Below are 17,466 nucleotides of genomic sequence, written 5' to 3' on the forward strand. Positions count from 1 at the left end.
TTGATTCCTGTGCGCTAGTGTGACAAGAGATGTACATATTTCCATGCACGGAACCACAGATGTTTTCCACGCAACAGCTGCGGGAGCGTTTCCAGCATAGCTCCATCCTAAGCTCCCGATTTCACTAACGTTCCCTGAATGCTTGCCAGAAGTAGTAATGCAGATGTATGGTCAGTATGTGGCTGTGCTGGATCTGTCAAGATCAAGAGTTCAGACTGCCTAACCTTGTATTTAGGATCATGTATCACACGGTTCCGTCCAACACCTTGCTTGATCGGCATCTGCTCTCCTCCTGCTGTCACTGCAGCCAAGCTCCCATCACTTTCAGTGGCACAAAAGCAGCGATCTAGCCAGAGGAAGACTGCTGTAGTCAGCTGAGCTGCCAGGTGACTTTTAGCAAGCCGGAATGCTTGGAATGTGGTTTTGTAAAATCCACAGCCTCTCCTCTATCCAAATAAGCGTCGGTGACCCAAAGAGAAGTGCAAGTCACTATGTTTCTGGGCATACAATGTAGTTTGTCAATGTACTGGGCATAGCATGTAGTATGTACTGGGCGTACAGTGAAGCCACCACGGTAATTAGCTGAGTTTAAGAAGTCACGGGCGCGGGAGGAACCGAACTCGGGCACGGCGGCTTTCGGTTTCCATTTCCCCAGCGGGGCGGGGCGGACAGCGGGCAGCCCGGGAGCTGTCCGCCGGGAAGCGAGAGCCGGGCTCCGGCTGGAGGGCGTCGCGGGATGGCGGGGGCTCGGCAGCGGCAGCGGCGGGCCAGGAGGCAGCTGAGCGGGCAGCGGAGGAGGGCCCCGCAGGAGCTGCGTGATGCCGGAGGTGCGCGGCGGGGTGGCCGGGGGGACCGGGACGGGGTCGTGGTTCGCGGAGGGGCGATCGCTTTTAGAGAAGGTGGAGCGGCAGGCAGAGATGGCGATGACTCGAGCAAATGCTGCATAGGAGGGAGCGGAAATGGTTAAGGTGCTTACCGTGACTGCCGTGTTCATCTCTGCTTGCTGTGCAGAATGCGTGCAGTTAGAGAGAAAAGGGGACGTGCAGTGTTCAAACTGTGATGAAACACATATACTCGTTTGCTCCTGCGATGGAAAGTTTTATGAACGCTGGACCACGGCTCCAAACAAAATCTTTAAGCCAAGGTAAGAATCTTTCACTGGGTAGTGGTCAGAGAAAACAGCCTACTCTTCCTAAAGGTAACATTCAAGAAACTTAGGCATACTCCTACTGTAAAGAGGAAACATGCTCCTAGAACCCAAAACTTCCTCTTCATTTCTGTTCAGCAAGAAATGCTCTGATTTTGAGGTTAATACCAAGATATGAGCTGATTGAGATGCAGTTGATACAGGTTCCTCTCAAAACTTTGTAATGATTGGTAGATACACCAGTGCAATGACACGTGGCTTGGGAAAGCTGTGTGTGAAAGACCCAAGCCCACCTGAACCTTGCCACCATCTCACTGATCTATGAGGTTAACCAGTTTTTAAAACTGGCACAGCAGTTGGCTTGTTGGATGTTCTGTTAACTTGTCCAAGGATGATCCTGATGCTGTTCAAGCTTCCGCTGGTGCGGACCACCATCAGGCCAGTTAGTGCAGCTGAAGGAGGCTGGTGTAAGAGTAGAGTGAATCGACTGTGAGATGACTGATACACTTCTGAAAATGATAGGACATGGTGAGCAGAGTATATTCTTCTTCTGCTTTGTCTGACGGTACAGCATCTATTTTGACTTGGTATTTTTTCCTTATCTTTGTAGGCTGGTGAAAGAACTGGGAAACCATGATATTGTTCAAGTAGCCTGTGGAGACTATCACTCCATGGCACTGTCCAAAGGTAGCCTCTTTTGTGCACTTTTTTCCTCCAAATGGAAGTTGCGCTTGACAGGCTTGTTCAGAAGGGAATGTTTGAACTATATCCAGTAGTTAGTGACACCATCCGTGAGTAATTAGCAATAGGCACAGGACATGAAGTGTAATTGCTGTCAGCTACTTTTTCTTCCCAACGCTAAAGGACTTGCAGTTCTCTTTCTCTAATTCCTTAGCACTATGTCTCCTCAAAGGCTTGTTGTGGACAGCAAATGTGGCCACCTCACTCTACACTCACCAGATCTGCTCATTTTTAAGTCTGAGCTCTTCTCTGGTTGGAAACTTATTGAAAGTGTGTTTTTAGAAGTGGTAACAGACTTTGATGAATCATGTAGACTGTATGGGCCTGTCTTGAAGGGTATGGAGAGACACAGGGAGATGTAAATACTGATTATGGTACCACCTAGGAGCTAGGTCTCTGAAACCAGCACTGATTCTCACTCTCAAAGTACAAAGACTCAAAGAAAGCATGACATGGAGCTTTTGTTGTTGTTGTTGCATGCGTGAAGGAGGTAATCTCTTTGCCTGGGGCCTGAATACCCATGGACAGCTTGGAGTGGGGAGCCAGGACCCACACATCCCCAAACCACATCTGGTGAAAGGACTAAAGGGCATCCCACTTGCTCAAATTGCTGCTGGAGGAGCTCACAATGTTGTTGTGTCACTCTCTGGAGCTGTGTACTCCTGGGGAAAGAACAAGTTTGGACAGCTGGGACTTGGACACACAGAAGGTATGAAAAGAAAGCAGTTTAAGAGCAGAGCAGTGGGAAGATTGATGAGCTTTTTTCTGCAGACATAGGAATGCTAAGCCTGTTTGGAACAGCAGTGGGCAGCAGAGCCTTGGCAAGAAACTATAACTGGATAAGTTTTTGTTCTGAAGCTGTTTCATCCTGGAAATGCATGCAGAGACAAGGGATTTATGGGTTATATCTCTGCAGAAAATTTGCCACCTTCCTCATTAGGGCAGCAGAGGGGCAGCACTGATCTCTCCTTCTGGTGACAGCAACAAGACCCAAGGGAACAGCATGGAGCTGTGTCAAGGAAGGATCGGGCTGGAGATTAGGAAAAGGTTCTTCATCAGAGAGTGGTTAGGGCCTGGAACAGACTGTCTGGGACAGTGGTTGTGTGCCCAAGCCAACAGAGTGCAGGAAGATTATGCTTTCAGATATGGGATTTGATTTTTGACTAGTTCTATGTGGAGCCAGGAGTTGGACACAGTGATCCTTTGTGGGCCCCTTCCAAATTGGGAGATTCTGTGATTCTATGATCATTTTATATGGTCGAGTAAATAGGCTGGGATCATAGAACTTTATGTCTCAGAGATCTCTTTTCAGGCCTGTTATATCTCCAGGCAGTCTTGCACTAAATACATTTCTTTAATTTTCTGTGAACACAAGGTGAGAGAAGAATTTGTATTCAAACCTGAAAGTGCCGAATTGCCTTAGCCAGATGGAACCTGAAGTTACTGGAATATTAGTATGTCCAGCTCCTTGAAAGTCACATATTTTGAAGCCAAGTACCTTCTGACAAACAAACATGAAAGCGCTGCATTTTATTTCAGACTTTAGTTAAACTGAATAGAAAAAGTACTATGAAGTAGTCTGAACATGATGAGAAAGGGTTTGTTGTAGTGGAGCGCAGAAAGCAACTCCAACTGAAGTCATAATTACATGAATTGCTGTAAGATAGCACTGTAAAATGCTAAAAATGTATTTTCTAAATCTTTATTTGTGTGAGGCCCCTCAGTACACCTTCACTTTAGCTATACTGTATTTTCTTTCCAGATATGGACCGCCCATCATACGTTGGAGCATTAGAGCACTGGAAGGCTGTATTTATCTCATGCGGGGCAGACCACACTGCAGTTCTCTCCAAGGTGAATCTGAAATTGAAACTCAGCACCTGAGAACTCACACTGGGAGAAAAAGATACACAGTGCCAAAACTTAACACGGAGAAATTGCAATGACAGCTCCTGCTTCCATCAGTCTGGAGCCAATCAACAAAGCATGCTAACTGTGGTAGTGGGAAAACTGGCCTTTGCTCAGATTCCTGTCACCTGCATGCAAGCTCTCACTAGGAGATGATAAATGAGAATCCTGCTTTAAAGGGGTGCAGTTCAACTCTCCACACTTTTTGAACAAACTTCCTTTTTTTACATAACATGCTGGGGACTTAAGGAAATGTGAATAATAGCTAATTCACTAGGGTTTGCTAATAAAAGTAAGATTCTTAAGCAACAGGGAGTTCCTAAGGAGTTAAATGGGCTTTCTCATAAGTTAAAGGATTTGGACATATAAACAGTGTAAGGTTATGTTTGATGCCAAGTAAACTCTACCTCTGTTTGAATCATGGATGTTTCTGAGTCCAGACCCATATAATATGCATTACTGTGTCTCACTTTTAATAGTGATCATTTGAATGCCATTAATAACGCAGTGATCCTCTTGTTTGTTTCTTCACCTACAAGGATGGCTTGGTGTACACCTTTGGAGCAGGAGGGGCTGGCCAGCTTGGTCACAACTCCACCCGGAATGAACTAACGCCTCGTGTGGTGGCTGAACTGTGGGGAGCAAGAGTTTCACATGTTGCCTGTGGAAGGTGGGAAAATGCCTTAATAAAATGCCTTCAGAGGTCAGAGCTTCAGATAAATCATTGAAGAACAGTAGGAAGGGAAATCACTAAGATGCTTAAATCCCTATATTCCAGTAGGTCAGTTCTGTCAGTGTATCGTCCATTCTTCATGCACGGCCCACCTTCCTGCCACAGCTCACATGGAAGCAGAACTCTCAGCCAAAGCCAAGCATGGGGAAAGGGATGGAAAAAAGAGCCCCTGGTTCTTGGTCTTTCTAGAAACAACTTACCAAAGAACAAAGGTGGGACATACCAAAGTACAGAGGACTATCAAAGACTGAAAAGTCAACATTCACTTTAACAGGCATGGGTCCTTAGAAAGAGCCAAGGAATTGTGAAAGTTATTGTTTCATTCTGCCTTTCAGGAACAGAGACATAAAAAGGTTCCCGTTGACTTGTCTGGCTTTTCAGTCAGGCTCAGCAGCTTAGCAGTTTCACTTAGAAAAAAATGGAAGGAAGCTGGGAAGGCCTAATGCTTTAATTTTGTATGAGGAGCCAGGGTAAATTACAAACATTCGAGGGTAGTATAGGAAATTTGAGTCTGCTTTTTTTTTTTTAACTGCAGGATGTTTATGCAAGGAAAGGTTCTGCGACTTCTGTTAAAGAGGTTATAGTTGGACAACCCCCACTTTTAAGGACAAGCCTCAGCTATCCCCTCTGAAAATGTGTGTGTAAATTTTATTCTGACTATCTCAATGGCATTAACTGACTTTGACAGTATTCTCTTTCTGAACAGGCAGCACACCCTGGTCTATGTCCCATCTTTGGACAAAGTCTATTCATTTGGTTCTTACGAAGGACAGCTGGGAAGTGAGAGAAAAGCTAATCAGTTGATACCACTGCCCATCGATTTACTGGTGGATAACAAGAAATTCTGTCAGGGTAATGATCGCTGTAGATGTGTAAGATCTATATTAATTTCTTCCAAATCAGGCAGAGGGGAGGTGTTTGCTTTCTTGATTTCTTGTTCACACTGAAAAACTGATGGCCTCCAGTGGCTTAGACTATATCTCATGCTTTCTTAATTGTCCCAACACAGTCTAGCGATGCGTAAATCTATTTGCTGTTTGATTTTTCATCTTGAATAATGGCCACATAGAATCAACTTTTAGACAAACAGCTACTAACTTTATTTTAAAAATGTCACATCTGTGCACTAACCTCTATGTAGTAATGGCTGTGCCTTCAAAGGTTCATATGATTTTTTTTATACTTTCACAGAAGGCACGTCACAAAACGTGACTGAAACTACTGCAGAAGGACAGGAAAGTATCATCGAACTTTTCTTTAAGAAAAGGGTATGTGTATATTTGTTTACAACTTCAGCTTTTGACCACTGTTCACATTCCCTATGGAAGCTTTTGATTTTTCCATACTGCCTTCAATGTTCCCACTTAAAATATGTCTCTTTGCAGTTCTTTGCATGCTTAGTAACAGAAACTGACTTGTATTGCAACTATAAATCTGCTCTATGCTTTCTGCATCTGGATCATGCTGGATGACCTTTAATTTATTCTGATTTAGGCTGAAATGTTACTGTGGTAATTAGCTTTAAAAAATAATCTAATCTGCTAGATCTTTAATCTCATCATATGTTCATGCATTTCATGAATTTAAAGAATTCCTATCCTTTGAATGGAATTGCCACTCTGCAGAGGAAAGAAGTGAAAGCATGGATTTCTAATTCCAGTTCACAGTGTTGTGAGACTATAAAAAAGTAAGTTAGAACCCTTGTGACTTTTTTTTCCCAACACATCATTTTTGATATAAGGAAAAAAATTACTATTTGTTGAAAATTTGTGTAGAAACTAACGTTCAGTACTCATTTGGCTGAGACCAGATCTTGTACCAGCACTTATTACTTAGTTTTTGCAGTAGGAAAACACATATTCGTAAGCAACAGCTCTCCAACATTCTTATTGCAGGTGTAGAGCAGATGCACTGCCTGGTTTTGGAAGCAGTGCTTTTCTCCTTGCATGAATTGGTTGTTAAGCGGATGAAGAGCTCACATGTTAAACCAGTGACTCAGTCTTCTTTCTGAGGCCTTGTGCAAAAGCTGTAATCCATAGTACCCAAAAGCTGGATTTTCTTTTTTCTGTGTCACCTTTTCAAAACTAGTGATGTCTTCTTTAGTTCCCCGATTTTCAAAAGCAGTAGGTAGTAATACTCTGGGAAGCCTGACACTTATGGGTGAGATGATTAGCTAGTGCTTTTTCAGATTTTACATGTAAAGTTATTTTCTTTAGGAAAGTCTAACTCCAGGTGCTCCATGTCCTCTCCTGATTTGTTTTGATGTTATTGCTGTCATTATCAGCCACTTGAGCACAGCACAGGCTGGAATGGGGCACTCAAGGAGGATCCCCACAGCAGCTCTGCATGCTGACATAATGGCTGCTTGTGCTCTAAGTATAAGGCCAAGTACAGAAAACATGGATTTCTGAAGATCACTCCTCAAATAAAATGTCTTCTGCAACATTCTCAATACAGTGCTATTAAGAAAAGTCATACATGGTCAGGTGCAGACGTGCTTGTACACACAGTTTTTGTTCTTTCAGAATTCATGAACTGAAGGTGCTATTCATGTTGAAAGAATTTGCATTTTTTTTCCCCTTTAATCTCAGGAATATCAGACTGATCTTTTCATCTGAGGCTTGCATCAATGGAAGTTTCTTGGATAAAAGGTAGTGTGTGCTGACTAAAATTAAGGTTTTATCTCTTAATCCTACCGAAACTTGCTACAGAAGCTCTTATTCTAGTAGATTATCCCACAGTGACATTGGACAGATGATGATCATGTCATTAGACAATATTACAGTTCCCAAAGGGTCCATAATAGCTCTTCCCAGCACTGAAGTTCAAGTCATTTTAGGGAGGAATACAGGAAATCTATTATTAACAGTGCATCACTACACAAGACAGGAAGGACAGAATATTAATCAGGTCACTCTGCAGTGAGAATATCTTTGTAGAACAGATGAATCTGTACTCACTGTGGTGGGGGGTTAACTTTTCTAAATGTTTTCACATGTTGGGATGCTTCACTATTCGCTCAAGAATTAAAATATCTTGTTTGTTTGACTGCACGTATTTATTTATTTTTTCCTTCATGACAGAGGCAAACATTTCAAAACTTCTAAAGAAATCTCAGGTGTAGACATGGCAGAAGTGCTATGCTTTTATAAGAAGATCATCAAGAATGCAGCAGTCTACCAGGAGGTGAGGATCTGATACGAGAATTCGCACTACACAGACGCTGAGAAGCTGTGGATCTGACTATAATTTTCCTCAGGAGTTTACTTTTTTCCCAGTCTTTTACAAACAAAGCCAAAACAAAACCAAACAAACAAACAAACAAAATCTACAACCTTTCAGGAAACTTCATGAAGAGAAAGCACAGTTTGCTTATTGTTCCTGCTGAAGCTATATACTGAGAAGACTGGATTGTATTAAAGGCATAGTGGAGGGAGCAAGTCCTTTCCCAGGAAAGCTGACAAGCTTCTCTAAGAAGGGAATTTATGGGAGAGTTATCACAGTCTTCTAACAGTGCAAATAAAGAATGAATGAGTTACTCAGAATCAGTCCGAAAACTCTGATGTTGAACTTGAATTGAAGGTAGTATCTTGGGCTTAGTGTGTGAAGGGAGATTTGTGAACGGAATCCAGGAATTCCATACCAACATAATTCGTAGATTATTTTGGCATAACACAACTGCATTTTTAATCTTTTTCTCTCTCTTTCTTTTTCCTTCTGAAGGTACAAAAAGAGATTAAAAATTTACTGCCATCGTTGTCATCTTCTCCTATTTCACCTGAAAATTTCAGAGTCTACTTGATCTTGCCTTTCCTTCTGCAGCAAGAGGATGTAAGCACTTGCTGTACTCTCAAGCTGCTAGCACAAGCTATCCTAAGGCTCCAGCAGAAGGATCTGCAGACTCTTGGTAGGGTTTGAAGTCGTTGGAATCAAATGATATAAATGTTTGGCCATTTGTGACTATTGAGCAAGAGATAATACTGCTGAAGCAATTTATTCCAGAGTTCAGCCTATGGCTTTGGTAGAAATATAAACATGGGGTCTACTGCAGAAAAAGCAGACGCAAAAAACCCCCAGCTTTTCTCAGCTTGAGGCTTACTATTTCTTGTAGTGTGAAATTAAGCATTTGGCTTAATTGGTGAGAAGGCAAAATGCAGCTTTATCCAGAAATAGTAGGTTTTTTTTCTTTGCATGTTACCTGTGGTGGTTATCTTACTAGCTGTTGTGTTAATTTACAGAATGCCTGTGGTCAAATCTAGAAACAGACCTTTTCAAGAATCTGATCATTATATTTAAGAGGGTTTCTCTGTACTCTCTGATTCGACTTCTTGATTTCGCTGAGCAATTCCCGAAAGAAATAGAGGCTCTGGAAATACTGCAGATTCTTTACCAGGTGAGAATGTCCTTGGATCCTGAGATATGACATATCAGTACAATTTACAATATTTTAATCCTTTTTCTTCATGGAATTTTCTGGATTTCCTTCTCACAAGAAAACATGCTTCCTTGACATTGATTCAGGATTTTAGCTCTGTGTCAGCATGACTTTGAAATAACTGAATTGTCATGCTATTTTACCTACCCCAAGTTTTGCTCTTGAATTGTGCCTGTCTGATTGTCTACAGAATTGAAAAACTGAAGCCCCAGCTGGGGAGGGGACACTTGCATGGAGTGCATACCTTGACACGAGCAGGGCTATGGCTTTGGTGTTCATCACATAGCATGCCTATTCCACTTATGAGAATCCCTTGAGATCTCTTACCCTAGAAACTGCTCACAGCATCAAAATGACAGCCCAGCAGCACAGCAATAGTGTACGATGCTTTTAGAGTCCACTACCTGAAAAATTATGTGAGACAGTAGGGCGTGTTTAGCTTGTATGAAAAAGGAGAAGAAAGGGGACAACAGATGTATTCTTCTCAAAAAACATCCCTTTTCCTGCTGAGATTTTCAAAGTTCAGGAAGGAGCTCAAACTTGCACTTACTAAGAGTTGTTACATTTTATTCAGTACTATTTTGGCTGAGAATGCAGATTTGGCCCTCAGCATTTAGACTCTTGAATGTATTTATCCACTGGATAAAACTCAAAAGCGCAGGGGAGTACTGCTCAGTAAGCAGCAACATCACTTTCAGCCTTTCATGGTCACTGTGCCCCAAAAAATTGGATCTTTACCAGGCAGTAAAAAGGAAAGCGAATGGGAACTCTCTTGCAACATGACAGACAAAAAAAATACCCTTTGGGATGGAGTTCTTTTAAGGCGTCTTTGTTGTAAAGGAAAATTGCTTTCCTGCAAGTTTTTATGTGGTTTTTTTTGTGTGTGTGTATGTGTGATTTGTCACTGTTGAGTGCTGTGCTACATGTGGTGTGAGTTCCATTTTTGTGCTGGGTCTCAGAGCTATTTCTGCTGAGATCCCTGTTACTCCTTAATCCTGTCCCAGTGCATAGCTCGCTAGCTCCACTGCCCGTCCCACTCATACTGTGTCTGTCAACACAGGTGAACTTGAGGGCTGGTTGCCGGCTGCAAGACAACGACTTCTATATGCCTGAAATGGAACAGATTGTCTTTCTCTTTAGCAGAATGGGCAGAGAAGTAAGTATAAAATCTTAGCAGCAGTACAAAACACTTATTTCGCTACTTCAATAAGTCAGTATAAACAGAAGTCAACTCTAGACTTTACCCCAGAAACAGAACAGTGTAATAATAAACAAAAAGTCTGTGAAATGGTTCACTGCTCATTGATACGAATGCATGAAAATTAGCTATCAAATGCAATCAGTGCCATAGGATATAGCACGAAACATAAATATGTATATACTATGGGCTTTGTTAATCAAAAAAGTGTTTTCTAGCAACTTGGCTGGATTTCACTTGCCAACTATGCACCAATTTTGTACTCATTAACCACAACACAGAAGGAGGCTTGAGAAACAATACAGAACTACAAGTCAAATAGGACACTTAGCTGAAGTTGCTGCCTTATCACACTAGAAGTGTAACACCTTGCACTAGATTGCTTTGCACGCTGATAACCTACTTCTAGTATTGTGAATAATAAAACCAACAGCATTGAACAACAGCAGATAACCTGAGTGTCCTGGACATTTTTTCTGTGTGTTTTGATTTAACTCAAGTATAGAAGAGGCTATGAAAATCACTTTCTATTCTATTCTTGAGGTACTGTAGCACGAGAGTCTGCACAGACAGTTCTGCAAAAATTCAGATTTCCCACTCATGGGAACGTTTAGAATCTGCCTTTATCAAGTGTGCCTCTGTTGGTATAGTGTACAAACACACATCAAAGACACGTTTCAGAAATACAGGATGGCAATTCAGTCTCTACACGTACCCTCAGATCTGATTTTGCAAGTGAAAATCATCATACCTTTTATTTTCATCTTGTAATTTCAGGTGACAATGCTGTTAAAATATCCGTGCATTTTTGACGTGAATTGCAAAATGCTGATTCATCATTTGAAATGCAATGCTCTGTCTTTATGTTTCAACATTGTAAGTATGGCCATTTTTTTCTTCCTAACTTAGAATAGAGCAGCACGTTTCTAATAATTGTTTTGTTCTTCAGTGTCCAAGCTCAATAGAAGTAATCCAGAAGGAGTGGATTTTTCCTGTCAGAAGAGAATGCCTTCTGCATGACATATGGAATCATTTAAGAAACGCAAAGAACAAGCAATTCACGTGTTTCTTACGTGTAAGATATCAAACTATCTTTTGTTTTGTTTTTTAAGCTTTACATGTATTACTGCAGTGTTCTGAAGTACTGTAAGAAAGTGCCGTTGGGGACATAAGTAAAGTGGGAGGGTAGCATCGTACATTCTTATTCCAGGTAGCTGATAAGCATTGCAGGTATAATTTCCATGCAATTGGCAGAGCTATTTACTGTGAAGTTGCTTTGGAATAATGTAATAGGATTGCTCAGGAATCCGGTACACTGGCAAATTCCAGAACTATTACTGCTAGGTTCACTTTACTAGGTTAATTTGGTGTGCATGAAAAACCTGGTGGACAGGTTTTTCTTGTCAGCACTAGAGGCCAGCAACTGATGTGGCCGAAAAGGCAGTTTCTCTCATGCTGGTGCTCCCTGGAGGGAGAGGAAGAATAATGCCCCTCAGAGGAAGGAAAAGCCGAATATAAGCTGCTGTCTCTCTGCAATTGTGGTTTCCCCAGTACAGAGGTTTTGTTAGCCAGATTCTCTTCAAGTATTGCAGTGCTAGACCCTTTCTGCAAAAGTAATCTGGTGGCTGACATGGGATCCGGGCACTTGGGTCCCTGCCCAGAGCTGAGCTGAGCCCAGGGACCACGTGCCTCTGTTCTCAGTCACTATCACGGAAGTATCTACTGTTCCCTCTCTACCAAGGAGGAGGTAGTGTTAAGGAGAAAGATACCCTATAGAGAGAGTATCCATGCAAAATTCTTCATTCAACTCGAGGCCTGTTATTAAACGTTATCCTAATTTATTTTATGTTCCTCTGACAGTAAGACAAATGCATTTCAGTTCATCAGGTGAAGACAAATTCAAAGCTCACGAACCCGAGGGAGATCTGTACCACCCCATGTTGTCACTGCTTATTATCTGATGTTATTTCAGTCAGGGTGCAGCTGTCTAGCACAGATGATTACCCCCCAGGAGATTTTCAGTAGCCACTAGAAATGCAGAGCTTATAGAGATACAAAGAAACAATGCCTGTTATTCCTCCTCTTTCTCTGCCTTATCAGTAATTACGTAATAGGCTTGTTGCAGAGGACTGCATACAGTTCAGACACCACCAGCAAAATGCTGACAGCCACCAGCACCACAACAGAAGCTGCAAATCAACTGTGAGCCTTGGCAAAATGAAATAAGCTGTGTTGCTCTAGAGAAGCCCAGGGGTTCGCGGAGGCAATGCACTAGTTGTGCCTAAAAAGCTTAATTCCCATCCAGGTCCACAGGTGGAAGAATACATAAACCGGTATGGTAACAGGAAGCAGGAGGCTGTAGAAACATAAGCTGGTGGTGCTGGTGCAGCCCTGGGGGAAGGTTTCATCCACGCTGGCCGAGTAGAACAAGCCCGCTAGGGAGAGGAGGGGAACGAGCACGGTCAGCGTGGGCAGGGAGGGGAGCAGGCCGCCCGCAGCCATGGGCGCCCTCACGGCTGCTCCGGGCCCTCCGCCCGGGACCGCTTCCTCGTGGTCCTGGCTGCCTCCGGGATCATGTTCGGGATGCCATCGATGACGGGGTACGCGATGCCCAGCTCCTCGTTGATGAGCTCGTTAGTCGATTCTTCGTACCTGGGTATTCAAGCAAGAAAGCCAAAAAACGGAGGGGAAAGCGTCAGTGACCCCGCTTTGCCTTGACGCTCCCAGCTCGCTGGCAGGCCAAGCCCCCGGGCCTCACCTCAGCGGTCGCTTGGACAGCGGGCACACCAAGAAGCGCAGCAGCGACGGCTCCAGCGGCCGCCCCGCGCCGGGGCCCTGTTGCTGCTGCTGCTGCTGCTGCTGCTGCCGCTGCTCGGCCGTCCCGCGGCTCCCCGCCGCCCCACGCAGCACCGCCGCCGCTCCGCGCCCGCAGCCGCGCAGCATGGCGGCTCTCCCGCGGCGCCGCTCCGCCTCCGGTGCGCGGCGGTGCCGTGCCGGGCTGAGCGCCGCCGCCGCCGCGCTGTGGTTCCGGCGCCGCTCGGCCGCTCTCACCGTGGCTGTCGCCCGGCTCGCAGGTGGAGTTCGTGGGCGAGGAAGGGACGGGATGCGGGCTGCGCCGGGAGTTGTTCAGCGTCGCCGCCAAGGCGCTCTGCGATCCACAGAGCGGTGTCTTCCGCCACTTCCCCTCCAGGCTGGTGTGGTTCCCCGAGCAGGTAAGGCCTGTGCCACGAGCCCCGGAAGAGCCAAGATGCGCCAACAGAGAGGGATCACTTCTTCTGCTTTTTCAATTCGCGTTTGACTAGGCGTCAAGCCACGATGACACCTTTCTCCTGGCCGGCACCCTGTTCGGGATGGCCATGTATAACCATTGCTGGACGCCTTTCCCCTTCCCCAAGGCTCTCTTCAAGAAGATGCAACACGTCGAGCCCACCCTGGACGACCTGGAGGAGCTGATACCAGCAGTTGGCAGGTATCCCAAAGCTGTCAGTGTCCTAAGCTGTGTGCTTCCTAAGGCAATTCCTAGTTTTCTGTACAACTGTCTTTTAAGTGGGTCTTTTGGCTGGGTGATTGACACAGCAATCTTGAAAGCAGTACTTCACTGTATTAACAAACAGTTTCTGCTACGATTTCGAGGTAGCCAGACTTGATGTGCAAGCAATCAAATCTGAGGGCCCACATGCTGAGTTTCCACCTTTGACAAAGATTTCAGGCAGATATTGCAGGACAAGTTGCTGCTGCTACAATACTGAGTTTGTAGCTCTCTGAAGCACAGCATTCCACACAAGTGCTATAAACAGTCCATAACAACCTCTTCCCTGGAGCCCGTGTCTGTCGTGTGATGCAAGGGCCCTTGGTACACTGAAATGTCAGGTTGCCTGCAATGCTTTGGGAGACACTGCTCTACAAAACAGTTCTCCCAGATCATCCCGCTGATGGATGTGCATTCTTAGATGGGCGTTCCTTCTTAGATGATCTTTGAAAGAAAAAAAGGTGTGGTCTCAGCCCATTTGCCACTGGAATTGATGATCTGGGTGTGAAATCCTCACAGGGCATGGGGATAGTCTTGCTTTGCTTCTTTCACTATCAAGGCATTTCTCTCAGATCACAGCAGGAGAAGAATACAAGTTCAGTTAAGGGCTTTTCATGAGGGTTTGTTGTGAGTACGGGTGTTCTGTACATATGTGCATTTAAATACTGCTTGCCGAAGGATGCCTTCCAGACAATTTGAGACTATAATGAATCGTCTTTATGTCCCTTCTCTATTTCCCCCTCCACCCTGTTTTTTTTTCTTTAAAGGAGTCTTAAGAATATTTTAAAGGAAGAATCTGAACATAAGCTTGAGAGCCTCCAAATGACCTTTGTGGTAAGACTTCATTGTGTCATTCAGATGTGCCTTGCATGTAACACAGGCAGTACAGTATCCCATCATCACAAATGATATAAAAACTTGTCTGTAAACTCCAGCTAGTGAGGATACACAAACTAAAAATGATTGGCATAGCTCGTATATGCCTATCATATATATATATATATATATATATATATATATAAAATGGAAGTCTGGTGTCCAATGGCTTTTTTTATTTGTGTAGCAAATGGAAGAAGGAGGTTCTGTGGTTGAGCTTAAAAAAAATGGTGCCAACATTCTTGTCACTAAGCATAACAGGTCAGTTTTGTTTTTCTTATCCTGTTTCTCTTATGTGTTTATGAAATATCGTATCTATAGAAAATCTGTTAGAAAGTACTGAGTGTGAAGAGTGCTGTTGGTCTCAGTCCAGCAGCAAGGGCCGTGTGGTTTCAGATCGTGCTGTGTGTGCTGTATATATGCCAGACATCAGCAGTTTGTGCAAGCAGTGGATAAGACAGGGATCCTGGGACATCCTGGCATTGGGATGCACAGTCATAGCAGGCCTCACTGGGGAAATTCCTATCAAACATGTCTTTGTAAAGTATTTTTATGAGCAAAGTATTTCCTCCTTACTTACATATATAGAACATATCTTGTATGTAACGGAACAGGAGCAATCTATCAATGAGGTATTGTGTCAGCATGAACTTCAGCACAGAATACAAAGAGTAAATCTGTGACTTGAGTTCTGCATGTGACTGCTCTCAGTAAAGATTGTTTGTTGTCTGTAAAGCAGGTTGTATGGAGTAAAGAATAAGGAATAAAGTTCTATATATTTCTCCTTTTCAAAAACCACCTCTTGTGTGGCTTGTTTGAATCAAAATATCGTTGCAGGAAGGAATTTGTTGACTTGTATGTGAATTACGTGTTGAATGAATCAATACGGAAGCCATTTGAAGACTTCATGCAGGGTTTTATACGAGGCTGCCCAGCTGAAAGCTGGAAGATATTTCTCCCTGTTGAGCTCCAGGTTCTTCTCCTGGGACACACAGATTATGACTGGCAACTGCTAAAGAAGGTACTGGTTACAAGCAGAGAGGCCTTCTGCTGTCACGCACAGGCTGTTTGCTAAGCATTCTGTCCTGTTCTTCTATTGGATGTGTAGCTCCCAAATACAAAACAGCAGCTCAGGGGAATGTTTTTAACATTTGTATCATTGTTTTGATCAGTTTCTAAACTCCACCAGGTGCAAGAGTGTAAGGTAATAAAAAGGAGTCTTTAAAAAAGCAATGAATGAATAGATTCCAGGCGTTAAGAGGATTTGAATGTCTATGAAGAGAATTACCAAATTTGTCAGATAAATGGTTATTGCTTTCAATAAACATGGAAATAGCAAGGCCAATTTTGATTTTATCTCTTCAACAGAACGCGACATACATGCACTATGAAGAGTCACATCAAACCATCAAGAATTTTTGGACTGTGTTTTACAAGCTCCCAGAAGAAAAGAAGAAAAAGTTTCTTGGTAATATTCAGACATTCTGAACTTTCTTATAGCTCTTCTTTCTCCCTCACAAGACGGATTTAAATGTTTGTGTGTGAAAAATACTGTACTTCCATACTGCTTTTCAGTGTGCTTGTGTCTCCCCCCCCCCCTATTTTCTAGTGTAAGCCATAAATAGTTGGCACAAAGAATAGCACAGTCACAGTTCTGTCCCTTCTCACCTCCCCTGAACCTTGCAATTAATTTATTCCTTACTTTTGTAGAGATCAGTTGTTGGTCAGAGGGTTCAACTTTAATGCTGACACGATAGCTGTTGAGCTTTCTCAGAGGATCACAGAAGCTAGCTCATCCTTTTTAATTGAGGAAGGTCAAACCTCGGTTGAATTTTCTGATTCGCAAAGTCTGTACAAGTAAAATAAAAAGAAGGTTTATACTTACTAGAAATCAGCAAAAGACCATTATATTCAGTTACAAATTCAACAATGCTGAATGATTAGCTTATGTAAGTAGCTATATGTTTATACTGACTTTCCTTCATGTTTTTCATCTTCTGATAACGTTTTCTTTCTTGTTTGTTTTTTAAATTTACTGATTTGCTTCCCTTCCCCCTTCTTTTGTTTAGCTTTTTTATCAGGATCTGATCGAATCGCTCCCTATGGACTGGAATATTTTGTATTTTCTATTGAAGACCCTTTCTGTCAAAATCCGGATAATTCATATCCTTCTGCCCGTACCTGCAACTGCACTCTACTCCTCCCTAGGTACAGCAGTGAAGAAATACTTGAAGAAAAGTTGCTCTGTGCCATAGAGTATAGTGAAGGTTTTGGCTTGATGTAGCTCTTGGTGCTGAAGCACAAACAAGAGAACAATTGGTTGTCTCACTTGTAATTTTTTTTCCAGATTTATTCCGGTGTAGTGACTTCTCTTCTGCCTTATCTTTACTGCACTTTATGAAACACTTGAGTGTGTGTGATCAACTGAGAATATTTTTGGATTACAAATCCTGCCAGTGTATGCTAAGCAGTAATCATTGCAAGAGGGAGCTATGGTAACATTTTTTCATCTGTTTAGTTAAAGATTCTTTTGGAGAATAACCCAACTCTAAGGAGACACGCTCCTTCAAACTGTGAATTGAGGAATAGCCTGTACTCACCTACGTGTGGCCTTTGAGTTATCTGAGAGAAGTTCCTAGGATGAGGACTAGAGTTTGTTAAGACAAAGCTGTATTTGTAAGGCATTAATTTCATTAGTCAGTGTGATAATAGTTGTTGTGATGTTTTACATCTTCTAAGGAGTCAGCTGGTAATTAAATAAAGCAAAATTTTAGGCCTGCTGAACAGCTCTGACTACAGAACCTTGTGAACATGAGGCTTGCGAAGCTGCTGGAAGCCCACTGCCAAAATGACACTTAGCAACAGCAGGCAGCATGTAAAGGCAGGAGGTTGACTTTTT

At 43.1% G+C, this 17,466-nt stretch overlaps 3 protein-coding genes across 3 annotated transcripts; 1 reads left to right on the forward strand and 2 right to left on the reverse strand.

The window, feature by feature from the left end:
• The first annotated feature begins 695 nt into the window (after positions 1-695).
• Positions 696-16,980, forward strand: LOC136048707 (probable E3 ubiquitin-protein ligase HERC4). Its single transcript, XM_065736480.1, has 23 exons — positions 696-827; positions 1,012-1,144; positions 1,758-1,834; positions 2,376-2,597; positions 3,651-3,742; positions 4,336-4,466; positions 5,236-5,381; positions 5,721-5,797; positions 6,119-6,216; positions 7,121-7,180; positions 7,613-7,715; positions 8,253-8,436; positions 8,768-8,922; positions 10,025-10,120; positions 10,940-11,038; positions 11,112-11,237; positions 13,237-13,374; positions 13,465-13,631; positions 14,459-14,525; positions 14,755-14,828; positions 15,405-15,588; positions 15,936-16,035; positions 16,637-16,980. The coding sequence occupies exons 1-23, from the start codon at positions 737-739 to the stop codon at positions 16,849-16,851; spliced, it is 2,835 nt and encodes a 944-aa protein (XP_065592552.1). The 5' UTR covers positions 696-736; the 3' UTR covers positions 16,852-16,980.
• On the reverse strand, positions 12,337-12,677 carry PIGY (phosphatidylinositol glycan anchor biosynthesis class Y). The gene has a single exon (XM_065736477.1). The coding sequence runs from the start codon at positions 12,662-12,664 to the stop codon at positions 12,434-12,436; it is 231 nt and encodes a 76-aa protein (XP_065592549.1). The 5' UTR covers positions 12,665-12,677; the 3' UTR covers positions 12,337-12,433.
• PYURF (PIGY upstream open reading frame) lies at positions 12,673-13,163 on the reverse strand. The gene is made up of 2 exons (XM_065736475.1): positions 12,921-13,163; positions 12,673-12,814 (listed from the first exon to the last, which is right to left on the reverse strand). Exons 1-2 carry the CDS (start codon positions 13,103-13,105, stop codon positions 12,673-12,675), a joined length of 327 nt encoding a protein of 108 aa, XP_065592547.1. The 5' UTR covers positions 13,106-13,163.
• Positions 16,981-17,466: the final 486 nt, after the last annotated feature.

This window comes from Cyrtonyx montezumae, unplaced genomic scaffold (assembly GCF_038088225.1).
Source record: "Cyrtonyx montezumae isolate F1298 unplaced genomic scaffold, pur_monq_1.0 scaffold_2, whole genome shotgun sequence".
Taxonomy (NCBI): domain Eukaryota; kingdom Metazoa; phylum Chordata; class Aves; order Galliformes; family Odontophoridae; genus Cyrtonyx; species Cyrtonyx montezumae.

What these genes read in the sequence shown, in the direction of transcription:
- LOC136048707 (XM_065736480.1), top strand. Translation starts at nt 737, where the DNA reads ATGGCGGGGGCTCGGCAGCGGCAGCGGCGGGCCAGGAGGCAGCTGAGC. An exon ending in GGAGCTGCGTGATGCCGGAG is followed by an intron (nt 828 to 1,011) that starts GTGCGCGGCGGG and finishes CTTGCTGTGCAG; the next exon opens with AATGCGTGCAGTTAGAGAGA. An exon ending in AACTTTTCTTTAAGAAAAGG is followed by an intron (nt 5,798 to 6,118) that starts GTATGTGTATAT and finishes ATGAATTTAAAG; the next exon opens with AATTCCTATCCTTTGAATGG.
- PIGY (XM_065736477.1), bottom strand. Translation starts at nt 12,664, where the DNA reads ATGGCTGCGGGCGGCCTGCTCCCCTCCCTGCCCACGCTGACCGTGCTC.
- PYURF (XM_065736475.1), bottom strand. Translation starts at nt 13,105, where the DNA reads ATGCTGCGCGGCTGCGGGCGCGGAGCGGCGGCGGTGCTGCGTGGGGCG. An exon ending in CTGTCCAAGCGACCGCTGAG is followed by an intron (nt 12,815 to 12,920) that starts GTGAGGCCCGGG and finishes TTGAATACCCAG; the next exon opens with GTACGAAGAATCGACTAACG.